General features: G+C 28.9%; 1 protein-coding gene across 1 annotated transcript; it reads right to left on the reverse strand.

The window, feature by feature from the left end:
• Positions 1-760: 760 nt before the first annotated feature.
• LOC101504548 (uncharacterized) lies at positions 761-7,002 on the reverse strand. The gene is made up of 3 exons (XM_004488420.4): positions 6,113-7,002; positions 5,258-5,999; positions 761-2,093 (listed from the first exon to the last, which is right to left on the reverse strand). Exons 1-3 carry the CDS (start codon positions 6,484-6,486, stop codon positions 1,038-1,040), a joined length of 2,172 nt encoding a protein of 723 aa, XP_004488477.1. The 5' UTR covers positions 6,487-7,002; the 3' UTR covers positions 761-1,037.
• Positions 7,003-22,936: the final 15,934 nt, after the last annotated feature.

A 22,936-nucleotide genomic window follows, 5' to 3' on the forward strand; every position in this document is an offset into this window, starting at 1 on the left:
AAATATTTATTAAGCAGATATCGTCAACAGATATAAATAGGATATGAATATCATTTGTATTTGACAAAACATGTAGTAGATAATTATTGTTTGTGGAAGTGGATACTCATTGTTATCCTTAGACTAAAATTGAATAAGAACCAAACACTAAAAGCTTTGTTCGAGAATTTGGAGGGGCAGGGAATTGAGGGTTTTTAAGGAGGAAAAAATAGAGATAAAAGATAACATTTTTCAAAAGAGTGATTTTGTAAAGAATGGTACAAAAATACATATAATATATTTTTAATTTACAAAGTATTATAACAACATAAAAATTATTTGAAGTAAGCTCTCCAAAATTGTCCTCCAATATAATTTTTAATTCCTCCCAAAATTAAATTTTATATTATGAATAAAGACAAACCCCTCAAAACCATCTTCTCTTAAAACTCTTCATTCCTTAAAAAATAATAAATTAATAAATAAAAAAAACAATAAATTAATAAATAAATAAAAAACAATACTCTCTTCTATCTCTTCCTCGTTAAACTCGCAAACAAACCTAAAGTAACCAAAATTGAAATTACATTACCATATCAGCTATCAAGGTGGGGCGGATTTCAATTGGTCACCACCTCACCACTTAGAAACCCAATGCAAAGAAGAAAACAACGAACATAGAATTAACAGGTATCAAGCTGAAATGAATTTTTGTAGAGACCAGGACAATACAGTGTGTATATTATTATGAAGTTTGAAGACTAAACAGAGCAAGTGAATATATCCAAAAAGAAATAGATCAAGTGATCCATGAGCATAAGCACTTTCTAATTTCTATGCTTTCCTGTTAAACAAAAATCAAGAAAAGCAGCGCGCCAAGGGACAATGTTGTTACAAGCTTTAACAAGAATGATAAACAATGTTACATTTACCTAGTAACTGACTACAGACTACAGCTGATCAAAAAATTAGCAGTATAAATATAATAAATATAGGAAGAAACACATGCTTTAACAATAATAATATACAGGGGAAAGAACTAGCTATGAAACTGAAAATCATTTCTTAGAACGTTTCTTGGGTCGTTTATCCTTTCCAGCACTAGCACTACTTTCCCTCCCACGCTTTGTACTAACTACATTGGTCTCTGCTGCTTTCTTTGGAGGTCTTCCAACACTCCTCTTGCTCTCAATAGTCCTATTCCTCTTATCACCTGAACCTGACCCTCCTCCATCGTTGTACCTTGAAGCCCTTTCTTTCCCTTTCTCCCCTTTTCCATTATTCACCGTTTTCTTCTGCTCTTTCATACTAGCACTACTTCCACCACCCTTGCTGCTACCACTACTTCCCCCTCCACCACCACCACTTCTCAACACCTCCACCGATGCATTTCGTTTTATTCTCTTCAAGAAATCGGCGGCGGCGTTTTTCTTCTTGTCTGACACTCCCTCTGCTCTGTTCTTCTCCGATTTTGTGGCCTCGGCGGGCTTATTCCCCGAGGACCCTGTTTTAGGAGTGGAGTTAGAGGGTAGTTTCTTATTGCCAGTGTTACTGTTGAGATTCTTGTTGCTTCTTCTGCTTCTAGCTCCAGTGACAGGCTTTTCCTTTGCCTTAGGAGGCTCCTCTTCGTCTGACTCAGAATAACTTGGTTTCAATGATTGTTTCACATCAGAAGATGGCTTTTCCTTCTTGTCATTGATGATGGGTTGTTGATCACCCTTTTGGCCAATGGTTGTTGTGGAAGGTTTTACAGAGATTGAACTGCGTTTGCGGCAAACTAATATAGGAGCAGAGGCTTTGTGCTTGGAAAGGAGAGAATCTGGTTTAGATAGTGGTGCGTTTGGAGGGTGTGAATCGGTTTTTTGGGTGATAGGGTCGGATTGTGCTTGGCTGTTGCTTTTAGTCTCGGCAACAACAAGGCGGTGCAGCTGCTGCGCCAACCGTGATTCGGTGGAATCATGAGGAAAGAACACGGCGGCGTTGGTGAAGAGGAGGAGAAGGTCGCGGAAGAATGCGGTAGTGCATGAGGAATAGTGACCATTTTGGAGTCTTGATTGTATGGTTTCCAAGTCCACGTGCTGTCTCACGATGTCTTTGTATCTATTCAAATCATGCTGCCACAACAGACAAAACCAAATCGGTTCGCTAAATATTCATAAATCCATTTCTTTTAAAAAATATTCATAAATCTATGAACTTAACTAGTATTACGTAAATCACGCTATCACACGTTCGCCTTAGACATGCCCATTTCATATAAAATTTTGGCATCTCTTCGGTCGGTCCAGTCCAAGTTGAAAGCTAGTAAAGTTAGTATTTCCAACCTCTAAAGTCAATTAATTTTGTATGTATATTTAAACTTAAAAAATAAAAATCTTAAATAATACAATAAGTAAAAAGACTTTACAATTATAAAGAATATATTTATTGATATATTTAATTAAAATAATTTAAATCTTATAAAATAAAAAATATAAATTTTAAATAAAATTATAGTAAAATATTGTTGTTAATATTAAAAAGGCATTTATTTAATCAAGACTTTACTTTAAAGTTTATTTTACATCTCGACAAATGTTCAACTGGCCTTCCATATTTTCCCTATATGATATTTATTTTGTTTAAATTTAAAGAGAGTGAATATTATAAAAATTACAAAATATCAAATTTCAGCTTGAAATAATCTTTTCAATATCTTATATTTATCGTTAAATTATCATAAAAACAGGTTAACATATTACTTTAAATCATGAACATTCAAGTATAATTTAGATTTACATCTGATCTCTCATTATAATATATTGTCTTTTTTTTACAAGAATATTTTCTCACTTGATATATATGTATATGATAAAGTATGCATAATAGTTTAATACCGCGTATACATTTGAGCCAAAAAAAAAAAATCCGAAAAAACAAACGGTGCACACAAATTAAACTAATGCTGTATATGAATCCATTCTACCCGTTGAATTTGAGAATCTAATATATTCAGGGTATATCAGTTAAAAAACATATTATCTGAATTCTCCGAATAAAATAGAAAGATTGTCTTTTGCGATTAATTTCAGGAATGAACATTACACATTTTATTTTTTAAAAAAAAAAGGCTGAATTGTACACTTTGGATATTATCCAATTTACCATACCAATACCAAAAAGGAACTTATAAGACCTCGCCTTTTGTAGTTTAAACGAGAAAGGGTGAGCAAAGGAACAAAGAAGGAAAGAGCACAAAAAATAGGGCCCATCTTTATTTCCACTATCGCTGTTTCTTTCTCTATTTATTATTAAATTCGAGCGTTAACAACATACAACCCACAATAGAAAACGTTCTCCGTCTAACCCACAATTTCGATTAGACTGAGAATTATGGGCGCTTTTTTCGTATTCTAACTAATTAAAAAAAACCCATATTTTTTGAGTGGCCATCCTAATAGCACAAAATAACTTTTAAAAAATAACAAATTTGAATGTGCAAATGTTTATAATTTTTTCGTATGCATACTTTCAAATTGATTTTGAAAATGAAGAGAGGAGCCTCCAAACATTAATGACAAATCGTTCATTTTCCGATAATTTCATTTCAAGAAATAATATTTTATACATAATTATTACTTATTATTTTTGTATAATGATTATTAATAAATTACCGGTTATTTTTAGGATTTACATATATAAAGTCAATAAATAAATACTAAAAATAAACTTATTTCTTTATCTGTTATACATGAAACATTATTATTTATATAAATACAAAAAATATATTATCATTAATAGTAGACAAAATATAGATGGTTTGAAGGAAAAAAAATTAATGTAAATTTTAAAAGAAAAATTGAAATAATTAAAATTAATATAATCTAAACATCTTTTAAACAAAAATATGGTGACATTATTCAACAGAAAAAAAAATATATATAGTGTCACTTGCAAATAACAAATAAAACTACTCTTAAAAGTAATACAATAGAGGCTTGTTAGAGAATCATAAAATGGTTTGGTAATTATTAATATTGATTATTTAAAAAAAATACAATTGGGTTGTTTGGATACGATTCAGTAAGATACACGTTAGCTAGCTAGGTCATGCCATTTATTTGTTGAGACTCTTGGTTGTATTGATCATATTATTGTGTGTTAAATGAAATTATCTAAGTTTACTATTGTAAAAAATAGAAAAATAGGCCTTCAACTTTAATTTCAGAGAAGACACAGTTGGATGACTACGACTTATGACCAAACACGTCACCCGCTGCGAGGAATAATAAAGGGAATATTTATTTTTTTGTTGGGTCAATAAGTGTGCAATGAAAAAAATATTGGTCGTTAAGATTATTTTGGGTCTATTGTAAAAAAATTATATATTATTTTGGGTCACGTATTTGGTAGCAGGCCAAAGTTAAACCAGCCTTGGGCTTAAGAATGATTCAGCCTGAAATCATGTTTAAACACGTTGCATGGAAAAGAACCCAATCCTGGGCTCAGAAGATGCACGTGCAAAGCTAAACCATAATATTTCTCATTTTTCTTTCCTAAATTATAGGGCAAAATTAAACATTTTTCATCGAGGGCAATACATTATACAGCATAAAATTTGTCAATAACTCATATATTCCAAAAACAATATTTTAACAAAAAATATTATTTAATATTTTTATAGATAATATAATATTAATATAGAGGATAAAGTGTCTTATCAGCATCCTCTATGTACTAATGTATTAATAAATTTAATTTAAAGATGAAATTATTGATGATATCAACCGTGAACTGTAAGGATGTAGTGCTAAGAAACAATAAAGCATTCACACAAAAAAGAAGAAAAAGGTTTTCAGCGGTAAGATATACTATCAAATCTACACCTCTTCTTCGACCCACATTTAGTTTTTGGTTGGAAAACATATGCTGTATTTTTTTATTACAATAAATTATTTCAGCAAATTTTTACATGTCCATTATACTCACAAACTTCGTACCCCATAAGAAACCAATCTATCTAAAAAAGTGGTCCCCTTTATTTGGACACTCATGATTTAAGATCGCATATCCAAATCTTACTTATAATTAATTTTACTTAAGTTCTATTTTGTGTTCCGTCAAAAATGTCCTATTTTATGAAGTTTATTTTCTAAATTTATTTTAAATTAAAGATAATGTTATTTACATAATTATTTCGGACGTGAATAGTAAAAATTAATTTTATTTCAAATTTTTGAAAAAGCCTGAAATACCGGTTTTGTCCACGAAAAAATGAATGGGATGGGAATTGGAATACCTGGCTTGCAAGACGGCGCTCAAACAATGAAAAATTCTCATGTCCTTTGATCATCTCCAACAAGCCAACCAACGGTTCTGATTTCACCCTCGCAACCTCCTCATTCTCCGGCATAACGTCTCCGCCGGAAGCCTTCTGCCTCCGTAGTCTATTCTTCCGCTTCGTCAAACTAGTAGAACTCTGCACCTCGCTACTCTCTCTCGCACATCTCTCCCCCGAATGAGTCACCGAGTCATGTAACTCGGACGAGTCACCCTCCACTTTCCTCTCTTCACTCGGAGGCACCGACTCGCACGTAAGAACTTTAGCCTCATTATCATAGCTTCCGTTATTTGATTCCTCCTCAACTGATTTTCTCTTTCTAACGGTTTGCACCGGTTCGTTTGGACCCGAATGAACCGGAACTGGACCGGAATTTAACTTTATGTCAACCTCACCGGTTTTCACTGCATCGAACCTCGAACCGGTTGAGTTGGACTCATTAACCGATTGATTATCCCGGTCCGATTCCTCTCCCGTTGTTGGTAACAGTTTATTATCTGTGTTTGTTGTGCTTTCATCGAGCCGACGAATATCCGGTTCAGAATTAGCCGGTTCAGTTTCTTCCATTTCTCTACCGGTTTTTTCGTTTTCCGGCCGCTGTTCCTCGTCGGAAACCACCAGATCTGGTTTCTTATTTTCTTTTCCGTCATTCTCTTTCGCTTTCTCGTCCTCTAATCTCTTAACCTGTAACTGCAACGACCTTGTATAAAAACATAAACTAAAAATTAGATCTAAAAAATGAATTAAACTAAAATAAAATATTCGAAATTTCTAGAGAGAGAAAAATATATAGAAAGAGAAAGATTTTATTACAAAATGGAGACATCGCTGCGTTGGACATCACGCCGGAGCTCGGCAACGCGGAGTTTCCGCAATTTATCGAGCCAAGGGACGTGATCGGAGTCGACGCCGTCGGCGTCTCCGTTCTGTTGCGGCGGCGGAACGTCGTCGATGAATCGACGGTTTAGATCGTGAAATTTTTGTTCGCAGTGGTGTGCGGTAGCGAGAAGCGTTGGACGGTTGGTTCGTGACTGAACCTCCATGGCGACGGTATCCCAGTCTTTGAAGCCATGGCGGTTGACGGCGCACGCTAGTAAAAGCTCTTCCCACGTGCCCCAAACTTGTTGGTGGTGTTGGTTCTCTAGGTCTTGGTTTGGGTTTTTGTTTTGGTTTTGGTGGTTTTCCATATCATATGAGAAAAATAAAATTAAAAGAGGATGGTTTTTTAACCATAAACTGCTTCTCCTATGAGTACGCCCCTTGCTTGCCTCCTTTTCTCACACCTCTTCAAATCCAATCTCTTAATTATTATTTTGTTTTTTCAAAAAGGAAAAAAATAAAAATAAAAACGGACCATTAGGGTTTTTTTATTTATTTAATAGGTTAATTACATACATCTCTAACATGTTAATATGTTATGTACTTATTTGGTCTTATTCTTTTTCATGTTTTTGTTGATTTTGGTTGGGGGAAAATCATGAGAGAGTTCATGGGGTATGAAGGGGTTTAGAACTTTTGGTGTTATGTTGTTTGGGTTGGGTGGGAATGAATGGTGTTTGGGGTGTGTGTGAAGTTGGTGATTTTATGTGTGTTGTTGTAATGTAATGTACCAATACTGTGCACTAACGTCTTTGATGCTATTACACGGGCCTGAGGCTGGGGGCACATTACTTGATTTGCTTGAATTGAATTAGTCACGCAACTGAGTTGGAGGGTTTCGATTTCTTTTCTTGTGAGACACTGACCGCAAAATTTCATCAGTAGTTTCCCATATTTGTCCCTTTGGGTTTACGTGGATATTGGACTTTGGGTTCTTTTATTGGGTTTTATTTTTGTGTAGTTTCGACACTGCTGCTTAGTGGCCCAATTGAGATATGCGGCAGAACACTTAAAGCCCTATGACAAAGTCCCAATTGTAGCAGTCTCACGCTATTTTTTTATTTTTTTTTATGAAAACATTCTCACACAATTCAAGTAATCATGTTGGTGTTGCCTCGTATCGCATCTTATGAATAATTATTGCTATTAACTAATAATAATAACCACTATATTAAAGGATAAGCTTTTTCTTAAAGAAATAATGATAAGATTAAATATATAATTATATGTCCTAGTCTCGAGTATACAAGCATTACATTTACATTTTTGTGATATTGTCCATTTTTAATCTTATATAAATCCTTACATTTCTACTTTTTGTGAAAAATCATCTAGATAAATTAACCGAGTTTGTGTTAATATGAACCCTTTTTTGTATTAGAACTATATAAAAAATATATATAATTTCATTCTAGTTTTTTTTTACACGATAATTTTACCTCTTCCATCTCATACTAGTTCTAAAATATAAAAAAAGTACCATGCATATCATATCATACTATTATTTTGTAGATCACAAATATATAATTTCATAGTATAATATTATTTCATTTGTTATATTCTAGTACATTGAATGTATATATCAACATATCATATCATAGTTATATTTTATTATATTTATTTAAATTTTTTTATCATATACATTTTTTATTATATTATAATTGTTAAGAGTTATGTTTGATTGACAAAATAAAATAAAGATGGATATAAAAAGGGAAGTGGATAAATATATAATATGATAAGAAAGACGAATAAAGATAAAATATAGTAAACTTTTATAAGTAAGATGAATAAAGATAAAATACGATAAATATTTATAATATCTTGTGGTTAATGAAAATATAGTATATTCAATACATCATTATTTTATCATGTCATGTACTTTAGATTCTTCAAATAATAGTATAATATGATGTTAATAATATACAATTATGTGCATGTTTGATAAAACTATATATAATTAATTTTTCTAAATATAAAAAAATCTATAACTTTAAAAATTATTTTTTAATTTTTTGTTAGATTTAGATTTAACTCTTTTTTTTAATCATATGAAATATCAAAATCACTCTTTTGACAAAATGTAATTTTTTAAAAATATTTTTTTATTTTTATTATTTTTACTAGTATTTATTTCTATAATTTTTAATATTAGTTTTATTTTTTATTAGAATAATGTTTAAATTTATATGTTTCGAATTATCTTTTTCAAAATAATATAAAATTATGAAATTATGCTTATAGAAAAATCTGAAATAATTTTAGTATTTTAAATAAAATTTTACAATTTTGAGATTGGTTTTCTATTTTTACTTTTTTTTTTTAAGTATAAATTTGAAAGCAAATATTTTATTGATTTAAATTTATTTTTTATCCTTTAATTTATTTTTAAAGTTCAGATTTGTCCTTCAACTTCTAAACCGGTTTAATTGATCCTTTAACTTACATAAATTAAGGCAACTTGATCCCTTAAGCTAACTTAGTAGTAAATGGTGTTAAACCTTGTTGATGTGGCATAGTGCTGTCAAAATGGGTTATTTGGTCCATATAGGATCGGCCTTAACGGGTTACATATTTTTTCGGACTGTGTCAAAAAGTCCTGTTTTAATATGGGATGAAAAAATACTACCCGAGCTCAGCCCTAGACGGGTTGCAAGCTGAGCGGGTAATTCGCACATTTTTTAATTTTATTTTTTACTCATTATATTTTCAATTTCTTTGTGACTATTTTAATTTGAAAATTTTATTCAATGCTCATTTAAAAAAATTATGGTATACTACTTATGCATTAAGTACGAATCAATTTGAATGCCCATTTTAAAAAAATATGGTTTACTCTTTATACACAAACTAAGTTTGGATTTTTCAATTAACACAAACTCAATTCAAAATTTTCAAAACAACATACAAATTAAAATAAGTCTCCAAGTTAGAGATATTATCTAGTATAACACAAATAAATTTAGATTTGTCTAACATAACTCAAATTCAAATAAAGTGCTATATAGTTCTAATGTGACTCTAAAATAAGTGTTTTTCAACTCCTTAAACAATGTTCACATTTTTCATAGTTTTGGATGATTGTTCATTAGGAAAATAAAGAAATTGATTATTAAAAATATATAACCAACTAAAGATAATATTATCTCATAATGTCTGACCATTTTATGTGGTTGCAGCTGTGCTGCCTCTTTCACTTCCCAAACATTCACTTCGTGACCACTTTACTCAAAAATCAAAACTATAATTATCAAGTTATATATATATATATATTCAACTAATTGTATTTGATATATTTTGGACCTTTTTATAGTGGGCCAATTTTACTATTTTTATGTTTTTTTTTAAATTGGTTATGCGGGTAGCGGACTTCCTAATACCCATACGGCCTAACTCAAATGAGTAACGTGTTTATTCAGAACGGGCTAAAAATCCCTTGAAAAAACCAAGCTGAAATTATTAGGCTCAAGCCCTGTATTTTAGTGGGTTGGTCCATTCGGACTAACTCATTTTGACAGTTATAATGTGACATATAGGTTGTATATAGTTTTCCTCTCTTTACTCCTTCTTTCCCAAATCAATTTAGTGTTCACCAAAACTCGATATTTCTCAAAATTAGATGTGGTTTCTTCGAAATAGATGAACATAGTGAATAAATGCAATTAGTCTTCTTCCTCACAATCATATGAATTTGGAGATTTGTTCAATTAATGAGTTGTACATATCTCTTGAAAGTTTTTCCCAATTCACTTCTTATCCCCCCAAATTAATTTAGGATTCATTAAAAGTTAATATTTTCCATAATTTCTTGTTGTTTTTGCAAAACAAGTGAACATGGTGAACAAATTCAATTCGTCTTCTTCCTCACAACATTGTGAATCTGATATTTTATTTCAAAAAGTAAGTTTTTTGGTACATGAAATGCAAGAAAATTTTGTTTTTTTAATTTCATTGATGTATTATGTGTTAGTGTAATTTGTATTTAGATATGTAAGGGTGTTGAGGTAATGAAATTGTTGTTTTATGTGTTGATTTAAGAAGTACACGACATTGTTGTATTATGTGTTGATATAATCTTGAGTTTCATGAATAAACTGTATCTTTAAAAAGTTTAGTTTGATTCCTTAATTTATGGTGAAAGTTTAGTCTAATCCCTTAATTTATGTTTAAAGTTTAGTTTAATCTCTAATTTATAACAAAGTAGACGACTTCTCATATCCTTATAACCTACTAATTTGATTTTGATTATCAGCGTAGACCAAAGAGATTACGAGTGGCAATATGATCCATTAATTCATAATCCATCAAATTTATCCAACTATAAATTCATTCAATCCAACCACCACACAACAAAATTATTAATGGATTGATTCAATTCATCCATTTAAAAATATGGATGGATCCCACCCATCCAAACTTATATTAAAATTCAATTGATCACATTTATTTTTGAATGCAATCTAATAGATTACATATATTTATTTAAAAATATATATATACTTAAAAAATTATTAGTATATAATTATATTTATTGTTTAAAAAAATATTAAAAAAAAAATTATTTCCTTTTACACAAATATTTTTTTTATTACTATTTAAAAAAATAGGTCTTGTTATATTATTTTAAATAAAAACTCTTTTTAAAATATTATAAAATAATTATTCATAAATTAATTGTTTCTTAATAAACTGATAATATAAAAAATTGTTTAAAAAAAACTGAATTATTTATTATTTAAAAATAATAGTTTAAATACTATAACTATTAATTAATTATTAATATTATGAGTTGGTGGATGGTGGTCAGCCGCAATCATCGTAGATACCACCGGAGAGCCATCGTCTATTACCGAGGTCCCGTCGGAGTCTACCACCGACAAACTCTAGTTTATTTTTAAATTAATAATTATTAAATTAATACATTAAAAACTGTAATTAACTAATTCAAAAAAAAAATACAGTTTTTTTTAGTTGATGAATTAGGTTTTTTATAAAAAAAATAGTGGATTGTAAACGAAATATTTTGATCTATTTAGACACGGCAAGAGGGCATCCGACCACTAAAAATGGAAAATATGCACCCGCCTACCATCGTTTAATAGATATGAAATTTAAGTATTCATCTCCGTTCGTAATGGGCTTTGTGTCTTCTCGTTCACACTCATATTTATTCATATATATAAAATTATAAATTTAAAAATTATATCTATTATAATTAATATAATAAAATAATAATTATTAACATTAATAAATTAAAAAAAATTCTATAGAGATAAGAATATAATTTTTAATATTTAAAAAATATTAAGTGTATTTAATGTGTACATGTATATAAAATTTAAAAATTATAGTAATATTACTAGTGGGGTGGGTTCTAGTGCTTCTGACGCCATAAACTTCAAAATAATATATATAATAATTTATGTCATATTTTTGTAAAAATTTGCATCGGATAAATAAAAACTTTTTCAGAGAAAAAAGAAACTTTTACAAGTTATATATAATATCACATTTCCCAAAATACAAAAGGAACACTTTAAATGTTTTTCCTCCTATAAAACAGTGCAATATTCATTTATTAATTTAATTCCAAAAACTTATCAGTACTTATTAGGTTTTCATACAAAAAGTTATTTCTAATTAAATAAGTAAAATACAACTTAACTCCTCATTCCCAGTATCACCTATCGAGCTAAGTTTCTCTCACACTTGAACTTTAAGACTCATTAACCTGCAATAATTGCGATTATGCAAACGCATGGTCAATTCAGTCAAACACAACCCACGAATGAGGTGATTTTCGAAATCACGTTGATAGTATAGTATAAATAAGAAGAACACGCAAATAATCATAATAGATCGTATCATAACACATCATGATATATCAAAATATTAAAGAAAATAATATTACATTATAATGCCAAAACCACTCAAGGAAAATCAATACATTTAATTATAACATTAAATCATCTAAAAGAAATTATTATCGCAAGGGATACATATTAATCACAACAAATCAATAACAAGAAAATGCAATGATATGCATGAACTTAGACTATACTCCTTCACAGTTTGGTACAATTCTAACTATGAAGTATTTGGTTATGAGGCTTGATACTATGCCACCACTTGAGTGGATAGACAATTCAAATTGATCACGTCATAATAAATCCTCTCAACTCAACTCGAGATGCAAGACAATTCAAGTCGAGGTAAAAATGTGTTGCATGGTAGCTCTCGATATTTGAAAGGCTACCTCCAAGTCACTTAGGAATTCTCCACCTAAAAACCTCCAAGTCACTTAGGAATTCTCCACCTAAAAACCTCCAAGGTCTAACAATCTTCCTTTAAGGTTCAACAATAGACTGCCACGATTAAGCACATTCAGTTGTAACTCTCCGAAATCACCAGGCTTGTCAAGCCCTACCTATAAGATGACAAAATAGTATTTACTTCAAAAATTCTCAACATCTATTTTCTCCCATCGTTGACCTAGACTACTCCATTAAGAGCATCATCTTTAGCACAAGTTGAAATCGTCAATATTCCATCAGTTATGGGGTTACTTCAATATTCTCATCACAAATTTATAACATCATTATCATTAATCATATATCATCATCAACATCAAATAAACTCATTACAAATTTATATAGAACCATCATCATCTCATAAACTTATCACAATGCATCCATCTTTTATTACCAGATCCCATAAACTTATATCATATAATGCATCCATATTTTATTATCACATCACATAAACTCGTCTAATCAAACATATGCACAAAATCCATTTGATACTCAATATCACAATAATATTAAATACCACATAGTTAGCGAAATTAAATCAATCAACACTTTTATAAAATATTTTTATTCGACATTTTAACCTCACAAATTCTATATTTGCACATTAATTAATTTATCCTCCAAATAGCTATTGTTGTACGTAACGAGCCCCAAATGAATAGTTGGGAAATACAGTTTTCCTATTCATCTCATAATATATTATACTCATAAATTCAAACGTTCGCTCACTCCTTACCTTATTTCGATTCTTTCACATACGAATACAAGTCCACAAACAAAAAGCTTTTGTTCTTTAACTCATTATCTTTCAATCAATCAAACTCAACAATGTATGGGTAACGTCAAAAATAAATTACGATAACCCACTCTAAAAGGGTCAATTTCGAAATTGAGTCAAGTAAACTTACCCTAAATCGGAAAATAATCAGTGGATAATATATCTACTGTTCGCACAGTCGTTTTAGCGTTGGTTTCACTCAAATTGGATTTATAGTGAACGGTGCAAAATAATGAATTCCATAAATGGAGAAGTCGTGTATTTTAGGGAGAAATTAGGGTGGTTAAAATTTTGAGAAGATAAGTTTAATTGACTAAATAAATAAATGAAACAACATATTAAAATTTGGACAAAAAAACAGAGAAAGTTTTTTGGACATTGATTGATGATCGATATCAATTTTCTTTCATGGTTTAAATATGTCTTTGGTTATTGCAATTATAACATTTATTTTATTTTATTTTGGTTCTCGTAAGTTTTTTTGTTTGGTTTACATCCCTGCAAATATGTTTCATTTTAAAATAGTCTTTTTGTCAAATTTTTGTTACAAAAACACTAACACCGTTAATATGCCTTTGGTCCCACCAAGTGTTTGTGAGAATGTGTAACATAAGTCCTCCTCCTCATTCAACACAACAACAACCCCAAATCTAAATCCACAAAGACATTTTCAATTCAATCAAGAACTCCACCATTGGTGTTAGGAAATCACTCAGATTAAACGACAAAGTTTCGTCGCTAAGACGATCTTCTAGATTCTCTGATTAAAAAGATCCCCCTAATAATGAGAAGAAAATCGATGTTAAAAGGAACAAATTTTGTTCATGCGATTTGATGAGAGTGAAGAGTGGCGATGGTAAAATGAAGGTGAATAGTGGGGTTGTTGAAGATGAAATTGTGAATGAAGATGGTGTAAAAGGGAAAAGGAAGCACAATGACAATGAAATAGTGGAAATGTTGATGAAGGAGGAAGTTGAAGGTGGAATGAAAGGGAAAAAAGTGCGGTGGTGAAATCGCGGAATTGTGGACGAAGGATCATAAATTGACTCTTCATACAACTTATTTTACTGCAAAATCTAGTCCCCCATTTTTGAAAGAACATTTCAAAACGGTGTTAACGTTTTTGTAATAGAAGTTGTACGAAATGACTGTTTTAAAATAAAACTATATTTGCAGAGATGTAAACCAAAAAAAAAAAAAACACTTACGATGATCAAAATAAAAAAAGATTATAATTGCAAAAATCAAAGACATATTTAAACTTTCTCTCATTTTCCCTTTTAAGTGCGATCGTATCTGTCCCGCTCATGTCTTTTGATACCTTTCCTTGTTCTTGTTTTCAATTAATTTTTTTTATTACTTAATTATGTTTTACTCTTGCATATGGTTCTAACCCATACAATACATTTTACTAACTTTTTTTTTATTCTTTTATAAATAAAATCAACAATTATCAAAACTAATTTTTTTAACACTTCTTTAAACACAATTTCATTACTAAAACATTACCAATCTTTCAAAACTAATGTTTTATAAAATAAAGTAATTAAAGTAATTAACCTTTTAAAAATATATTAGTAATAACTAAAATCATGATACTCATAATTATTACCACAATTATTAAGTTATTGTTTTTAAAAATACTTACACTAAAATACTACCTTCTTTAGAGAATATTCAAAATTATAAATAAATAAAAAAATCTAACATCAATACTTTATATTATTTACTCAATCATAATAAATATATATTAAATCATAATATCATAACTAGTATATAAAAATAAAGTAAATCAAATACAATGTTACTATTATCTCAAGATAATAATTTATAAAATAATTAATTAAAAATAGAAAATTATTATAAATAATTGAAATATAACTACCTACACATTAAACATCAGTCAAACACACATAAAATATCACATTAATTGTGTACATGGATATACACATAAAACCGCTTACAATTGTATTCTTTAAAATATTACACTAACATACTATTATTTTTAGAAAATATATAAAATAATAAAATAAAATACTTATTATTTATATTACTCATTTATTCCAATATATGTATAAAACTAGCACATCATCTGAAGCACTCATATAACGAAAACTAGTCACAAAATTTATTAACTTGTATTTTAAAATAATTTTAACACCAAATTAATTATTTAAAATCATATTTTATTAATAAAATAACTTATTATAAAATTTAAGGTGTTAAAAAGCAGGTGCGGGGTGAATATCAACACCCAAAATCCATCTCCGTCCCTGAATTTTAGTTTTGGGGAAAACTCGTATCCACATCTGAATTCAATCAAATCAAATTTTTCCTACTAAAGCAAGACGAATTCGAGTCAGTACCATCTATTATCTATTAGCATCTAAATCCAAATTCATCCAATCTATCCATTTTATTCATCCATTTTACCACCTCTAGTAGCAATCAAGTTGCATTAATAGACATAAGTTGTATTAACATAAATTGATTGACCTACTTAGCCGTTTTTAAAATATGAAATGAAACTAAACTTTTAAAATAAATTAAGGAAGTATATATATATTTAAGTCTATTTTATTATATATTTTAGTTTATATCTTAGCCATATATCCAGGGCGTTCTTCTTGATTTTCTTGGATTTTGAAGTTTCCTGGGTGTGGAGTTTTGTAGGTGGGGGGGTGCATTCACATTCTCTCATTGTTATGAATGGTTTTGGGCTGAGAACAGTCATTGTTATTTTGGAGTGGTAAACTTTTTTAATAGACAAAATAGTATTTATATAAAATAAAGGCTACGTGGTAGATTTCTCAATCACTAGGCTTAAACCAAATAAATGCAATAATCATCTAACATATTAAAGGCAGTTATCAAAATAAAAGAGAGTCAAAGTCGATTAAAATTTTAAAAAATAATTATAAAAAAAACTGTACTTGCAACGGTGGAAGAAGATTGTTCAGCAAAGTGAAAGAGTGCGAGAAAAAGGAGATTGGTGTTTAGTTAAAACATAGAGAAGATATTAGTATTATTTAAGAGTAGGTAAGTATAACCTTTTTTCTTTTTTTTAAAAAAAAAAGTTAAATTTCATAAACCAAATATGTGTAACTTTTCATTTTTGAAATTTCTAATAAGCAAAATAATTATTTTCGAATTTTTTTGAAAAACATATAAAAAATTGAGAAAATTTTTTGTTTTAGAAATTTTCAGTACTAAAATAAATAGTTTTTGAAATTTTCTTTTGGTAAAAAAAATTTGAGAAAATTCTTTTTCTACTGAATTTTTTATTTATGAAATTTCTTTTTGACAAAACAAAAATTGAGAAAAGATTTTACTATAAAATTTGTCCGTTTTCAAAATTTTTAATAAACAAAAAAATTAATTTAAAATTTCAAAAAACTTAATTTTTTATGGTTATTTTTTGAATTAAAAAATTTCAAAAATAAAATTTTTGATAGTTATTTTTATTAAGATTTTTTTTTAAATCTTCTAGTTATTTTGTTAGTTGAAAAATTTAAAAATAATTTTTTTTAGTAAAACAACTACTAAAAAATTTAGAATAAAATAATCTATGGTTTTATACGAGCAGAGTATTTGCTTACTACCTCATAAATCAATGTTTCGAGACAGAGTGGTTTATTATTCTACTGGAACACCCCATTATTAGTTACTAAGTTTTATCATTACCAATTAAATTTAATTAAACAAGACATTGCCTACCTAGTTCTAAGTTTCTGTCAAACACTTAATTGATTATATTAACATCATAATTGATTATTTAAATCACTTAATTGATTATAACTATACTTTATTCATTATTTATGTTCGCAATTAGTTGATTAATTCTAATTTTCATCTTAATTGATTATCTTATCTTTTTAATTTATTATCTAGCATCCTAATCGATTATCAATATTCCTAATCTAATATATAATAATCCTAATTGATTATTACCATCAAAATCATCACAGATCAACACTTATATTTACAAGTTTTACTAATATATAAACAATTATCATTCATTGCTTATTCGATTACTTAATCGATTATCTACTCCATCAAATTTATTAACTTTTTTTCAAATATGTTTATACAATCAATTCAGATTAGCCTTTGTTATTTAATTTATTACTATATCAAATACAACAAATACAAATTAAACAAAATCATCATCAATCAACGTTGATCCATCAATAATTACCATCAATTATCAACACCATATATTGACATATATTGTTGAAATTGAATGGATTTCTTTAATTAATTAATAAAAGATAAAAAAAAAATCAATTATACTATTTATCTTAATGCTCTTAATTAAAATGTGAATATTGATTACACGAGACATGTGAAGATGACATGTGATACATTGAGTCGTTTCTTTAGTTAGCCTGTTGAGAGATCTCCTTCATCTGGTGTGTATATTTTGTCATTCCCTGAAGTTAGAACACATAGTAGTAAACTTACATCAGAAAGAGGAGTACAACTCTCACATTCTTATTGTTCATCATTTCTTCAAGATTATGAATTGTTATTTTTGAATTTTGAAAGAACTTTGAAAAAAAATTTTATGCCACTGAAAATATTAATTGGTTGAGTCGCGGACTATGCCGCGCTCTCTTTGAGACATTGCCCAAATTGTGCAAAGCAGACTGTCAACCACGAAGTCCTCAAGATAAAGCAACTCAGATAACTATCGGAGTTCTACTCCACCGTAGAAAACCATTCTATAATTACACCCTCAATATGACATTCAAATGACTACCACTCGTAATATGACATTAAGACCACTCGAAAGAAAAAGAAGAAGTGAGTAAGAAAGGGGAAGAAGAGAGAAAAACCTCATATTCAAAGTGTTTTTGGTGTGTTTTTCCAACTAAGGGAAACCCTTTATTTATATAGGAAATCCGCAATTGCATCAGAGAGAAAAGTGAGATCCATTAGATCTAATACAATAAGAGATACACCACTTAGCCAAAGCTATATGAGAAAAACATTCATTTAATTAATTAAATAAATAAGAGATACAATAAGAGAAAATCATTCATTTAATTCAATAAATAATTTATTAATTTTTATATGCTAAAAAATAATACAACACTTAGCCAAAGTCAAGGCCCAAGCCCGACCCGACCGGAACGGACGGCGACGTGTGGTGGTCAATTGTGCATGTGTTATTCTTCTTTTACAAAATTGGGTACCCATTGGGGTACACCCCAAGTTCCATACCTTTCCACCTTATATATACTACTAGTATATGATATCACTCATCTTTGGAACTTCCTTATTTTTCAATTGACAACAACATTGACTCTCGTTAATGTTATAATTATTTTCAACAATCTTCAATTAATATAATCATTATTTCCAACATGAATGTTACTATCATGACAAATACGATTTATGTTGTTTATTAATTTCATAATTATTTCCAATAATCTTCCATTAGTATAATCATTATTTCCAACATGAATCTTACTATCATGACAAATATGATTTATGTTGTTTATTATATGTCATCTAATTGTATCTAAGATTTAAGTTTATTGTGAATATCCATCAATTGGTATTATAGGCTAATAGATACATTTTTTGGTTACCCTATAAATTGTTATCATGCATTCTTGATACATATATATTCATATAATCGTATATGTCTACATATTCATGCTTTCTTCGTTTTTATCTTTGATTAAATTATTTAATCTGTGATTATGTTACGCAAGATGCAATTGCGTCCCTTGCCCCTCGTGCGTCAGAAGCGTTGGTGCGCGAACATAAATTTTGTTTGTGAAATAAAGTGAAACTAAAGAATAGGAATATGAAAAAAAGTTTGTAAATAAATGTATATAATAGTGATATCAAAATGATATAACTACATATGGATATAGATTGAGGTACGTGATCCGTCCTTTGTAGTTCGCGTAGTTAGGACTAAAAGGTTTCTACTCATTACTCTCGTACCTTACTTTCTCACCTTTCATCTAATATGAAATTATCTATATATATATATATTTTATCATCTTTAATTAGAAAACGTTGAAACTTTCGAATGTTTTAAAATTTTTGAAATGAAATTTTTTTAGATTGTTCAAACTTTTGAAGTTATGAAGTGTTCGAAATGAAGTTTTTTCAGAAATTGTTGAAACTTCCGAATTTTTTGAAATTTTTGAAATAAAATTTTTTTAGATTGTTCAAACTTTCGAAGTTATGAAATGTTTTGAAATTAAGTTTTTTTTAGAAATTGTGGAAACTTTCAAACTTTTTGAAAATTTCAAAATGAAAATTTTTCAGATATTGTTGAAACTTTCCAACATTTTAGAAAATTTCAAAATGAAAGTTTCAAACTTTCGAACATTTAGAAATTTTTGAAATAAAAATTTCTAGATTTTTCAAACTTTCGAGGATTTCGAAATGGAACATTTGCAGAAATTTTGAAACTTTAGAATTGTTAGAAACTTTCAAAATTAACAATTTACTAAAGGTTTGACCTGAATCTGAACGTTTTTTTAAAATTTTTAAATAAACTTTTCATTTATATTTTTTTCCATTTATATAAACTTTCTATTTATATGTTTTTCTATTTAAATAAACTTTCTATTTATATAATTTTCCATTTATAAAAACTTTCCATTTTTTTAATTAACAAACTTTCCATTTTTTAATTTCGAAAGTTTCGAAGATTTACTGTTTCGAACATTTCAATATTTTGAAAGTTTTGAAAAAATCTGGAAATTAACATTTTGAAAGTTTCATATTTGATGGAAACTTTCGAAAATCAGAAGAAAAAAGAAATCCTATTTCGAAACTATAATATTGTTCTAAATGTTCGAAAGTTTCAAAAATAATTGTTTCGAAATTATAAAAAATTCGAAATTAAGAAAAATTACTTACTTTTTATGTTTAGAAAATTTGTAAACTTTCGAATGGTGGGATAATTTCTATAAAGTTTCGAAAGAAGGGGTGAAAAAATGAGTGCTAATTTTTTTTAGGGTTTATAGATAGTAGAAAAAAGCAAAAATGTAATTTCAAGTGGAATTGGAAGTGCATGGTACAAACCTCTAGAACTAATTACTAATTTGTGTTGGTCCATTTATATTTTGATCCGTGTGGATTGGATCATTTAAATTGTGGGTTAGGTAGTATAAATTTGCAAAATTATAGGTTGTCTCGTAGTCCGTATAACTAGGACTTTAAGAAAAAACTTACAACTATACTTTTGAATTAGTTAATAAGTTATGATCCTATTAGTCTTTTTGTGGTTATATAAATTGTATTTCTGAAAAGGTTATATAAATTATATTCTATCATTTTCTTATGATCTTAATGTTGATTTGCACTATTAGAGTTATATGTAAGTATCATTTTTTTTTCTTCTTACTTAGTACTTACAATATAAAATTATCAATAATTGTAGTTACTTTTTTTATTCATTTTTTAAATTACAAATTTTGAGTATTTTTTTAGACTAAGTGAATTTCTTTTATTTTTATATGTTTTGCGGGATCAATCCGTTTAACTGCAAATCAATGCAGAGTGAACTTGAACCAACGCATTACTACTTGTTATCTTTCATAGATAGATCATCTCAATATGTTTAATATGCAAGTTTAAGTAAAGCAAGTAAAATAGGGTGAGTTAGCCTATATATCCAACTTTAGATATGACGAATAAAATGAAGTTTTTGTTAGAGTAAAAGCTAAAAGAAAAGATAATTAAAAATATTTAAAATAATAAATGGAGTATTTGGTAGGCCTTTTAGGATGAAACTCTAAAAAAGTAACTATACATATCGTCATTTGGATCAATATGATGTGCATTCAACCCCCGTTGTATAAGATCACTATCCTGTTGCAGGATAAATGATTATTCACTAGAAGCTTCCACAACAATGAGGATATTAAAATCTAGAACGTGGGGTACACCATCTACTTGCACTAAAAGTGGATGAGATACTCTGTAGAGCCACTCCAAATATCCATCCTGACACTCAGATGGATATGTAGCTAGATATATCCTATGATGCAGTTCGATGATATGGCTCAAATATCCCATTCATTCGACATCTACATCGGATAATCTAGAAAGAACTGGAGGTGAAGGTGGTGGAATATGTTGAATGTATCCAAATTGTCTCAAAAACCTCTCAGGCAAATATGTTACTAAAATGTTGCATAATTGGAAGTGGCTAGTGTATAACATTATATCATCAAAAGGAATGACATCCATATGATTCTTCCACGGTCTTCATATGACATCAGTAGGTGTCAATGCATCAATCATCTGTTTGTACTCAAAGATTTTGTGCTTGTCTTGTTTACAACTCCATCTATTCATTTTGGCAATGCACTCAACATCAACACATTGATCACCTCTTTTACAAATATGCCAAAAATATTTGTATATTCAACATTATTGCAAAAAAAAAAATAATAATAAATTAATGATAAAAGTAAAAATTAATAAATAAAAATCGTAATAATTAATAATAATCATAAATATTTAATATCTACAACAACGACATATATCCATCTAACTTTTTGGTGTCATAACAACTAGCATTAGAGAGGTAGTCATAAAGGACAACGAGTGCAACACTACCCCATGCGTATCTACCTGTACCTTCCAAATCTCTGAATAAGGGAAGATATTCCGCATAAATTAATGTATGACTTTTATCCGCGAAAATAATACTCCCTACTAGATTAAGCAAATACACCCTAACAACACAATCAAATCGCTTTGTTGTACACTGTCTTTTAAAGACCTCTTTCAACCAATCTAACCTATAGTGTGCACCCCTTGTTTCTTTGGTTTCCCCCCATATATTTTCAAGAGGCATCTCTGATAAAGTTATGAAAGTATTACATGAAATTACTCCATCTAGGTCGGGTGATGGTGTTGAGACAAACTCTATATTTTAAGTTTTGATGAAAATAAACAAATGTTAATTAAGAATGTTAATTATGATTCTAAATGTTATGTTAATTTAACTTGTGTTTTTGAGTGGATTTAATTAAGAGCAGAATCAAGCAAATACAAGAAAAGACAACAACAAGACCATTCTGCATCATAACAGAGAATGATCTTCAGCTTCAACAAATTATCCATCACAACAATTTGGTCAAATCTTTTCTATCCCTGTGATAAAAAGTCTGCTCTGGAAATCATTCATATCTAACAAGTACATGGCAAGGAACAAGTACGAATAATCCAGACTCAAAAAGGATATTTGATCGCAAAGATCAAAGGACTCAAAGACAGACAAAAATCATGACGATCTGCATGCTCCAAAATTCAAATGTCAAGAAAGCTTGATCAATCTGGGTATATGACAAGACAAGAACAAAGGAAATCCAAAACGTTTAAAACGGGAACTCCAGAATGATTATTGAAGCTCAAGAAAGTTCAAACTGATAAAACCAAGAACGTTAATCATTCTCCATTTTTCTGCACATCAACAGCAGCCCTGTATTCTCTATGTTTCAGTCTGCAATTCGTTCCTAATCATCTTCAACCTTCTCTAGCTACACTCAAGACTCAAGACAGATAATGTACCATCCAAGATCAATGAAGAAACGTCAAGAAAATGACAGAAATGCTTTAAATGCTAAACCATTAAAAGTCAAAAAGCTATTTCAAAGAAGGATTATTTTTATTCTAAAAATAATG

Source organism: Cicer arietinum, chromosome 1, assembly GCF_000331145.2.
Source record: "Cicer arietinum cultivar CDC Frontier isolate Library 1 chromosome 1, Cicar.CDCFrontier_v2.0, whole genome shotgun sequence".
In the NCBI taxonomy this organism is placed as follows: Eukaryota; Viridiplantae; Streptophyta; class Magnoliopsida; order Fabales; family Fabaceae; genus Cicer; species Cicer arietinum.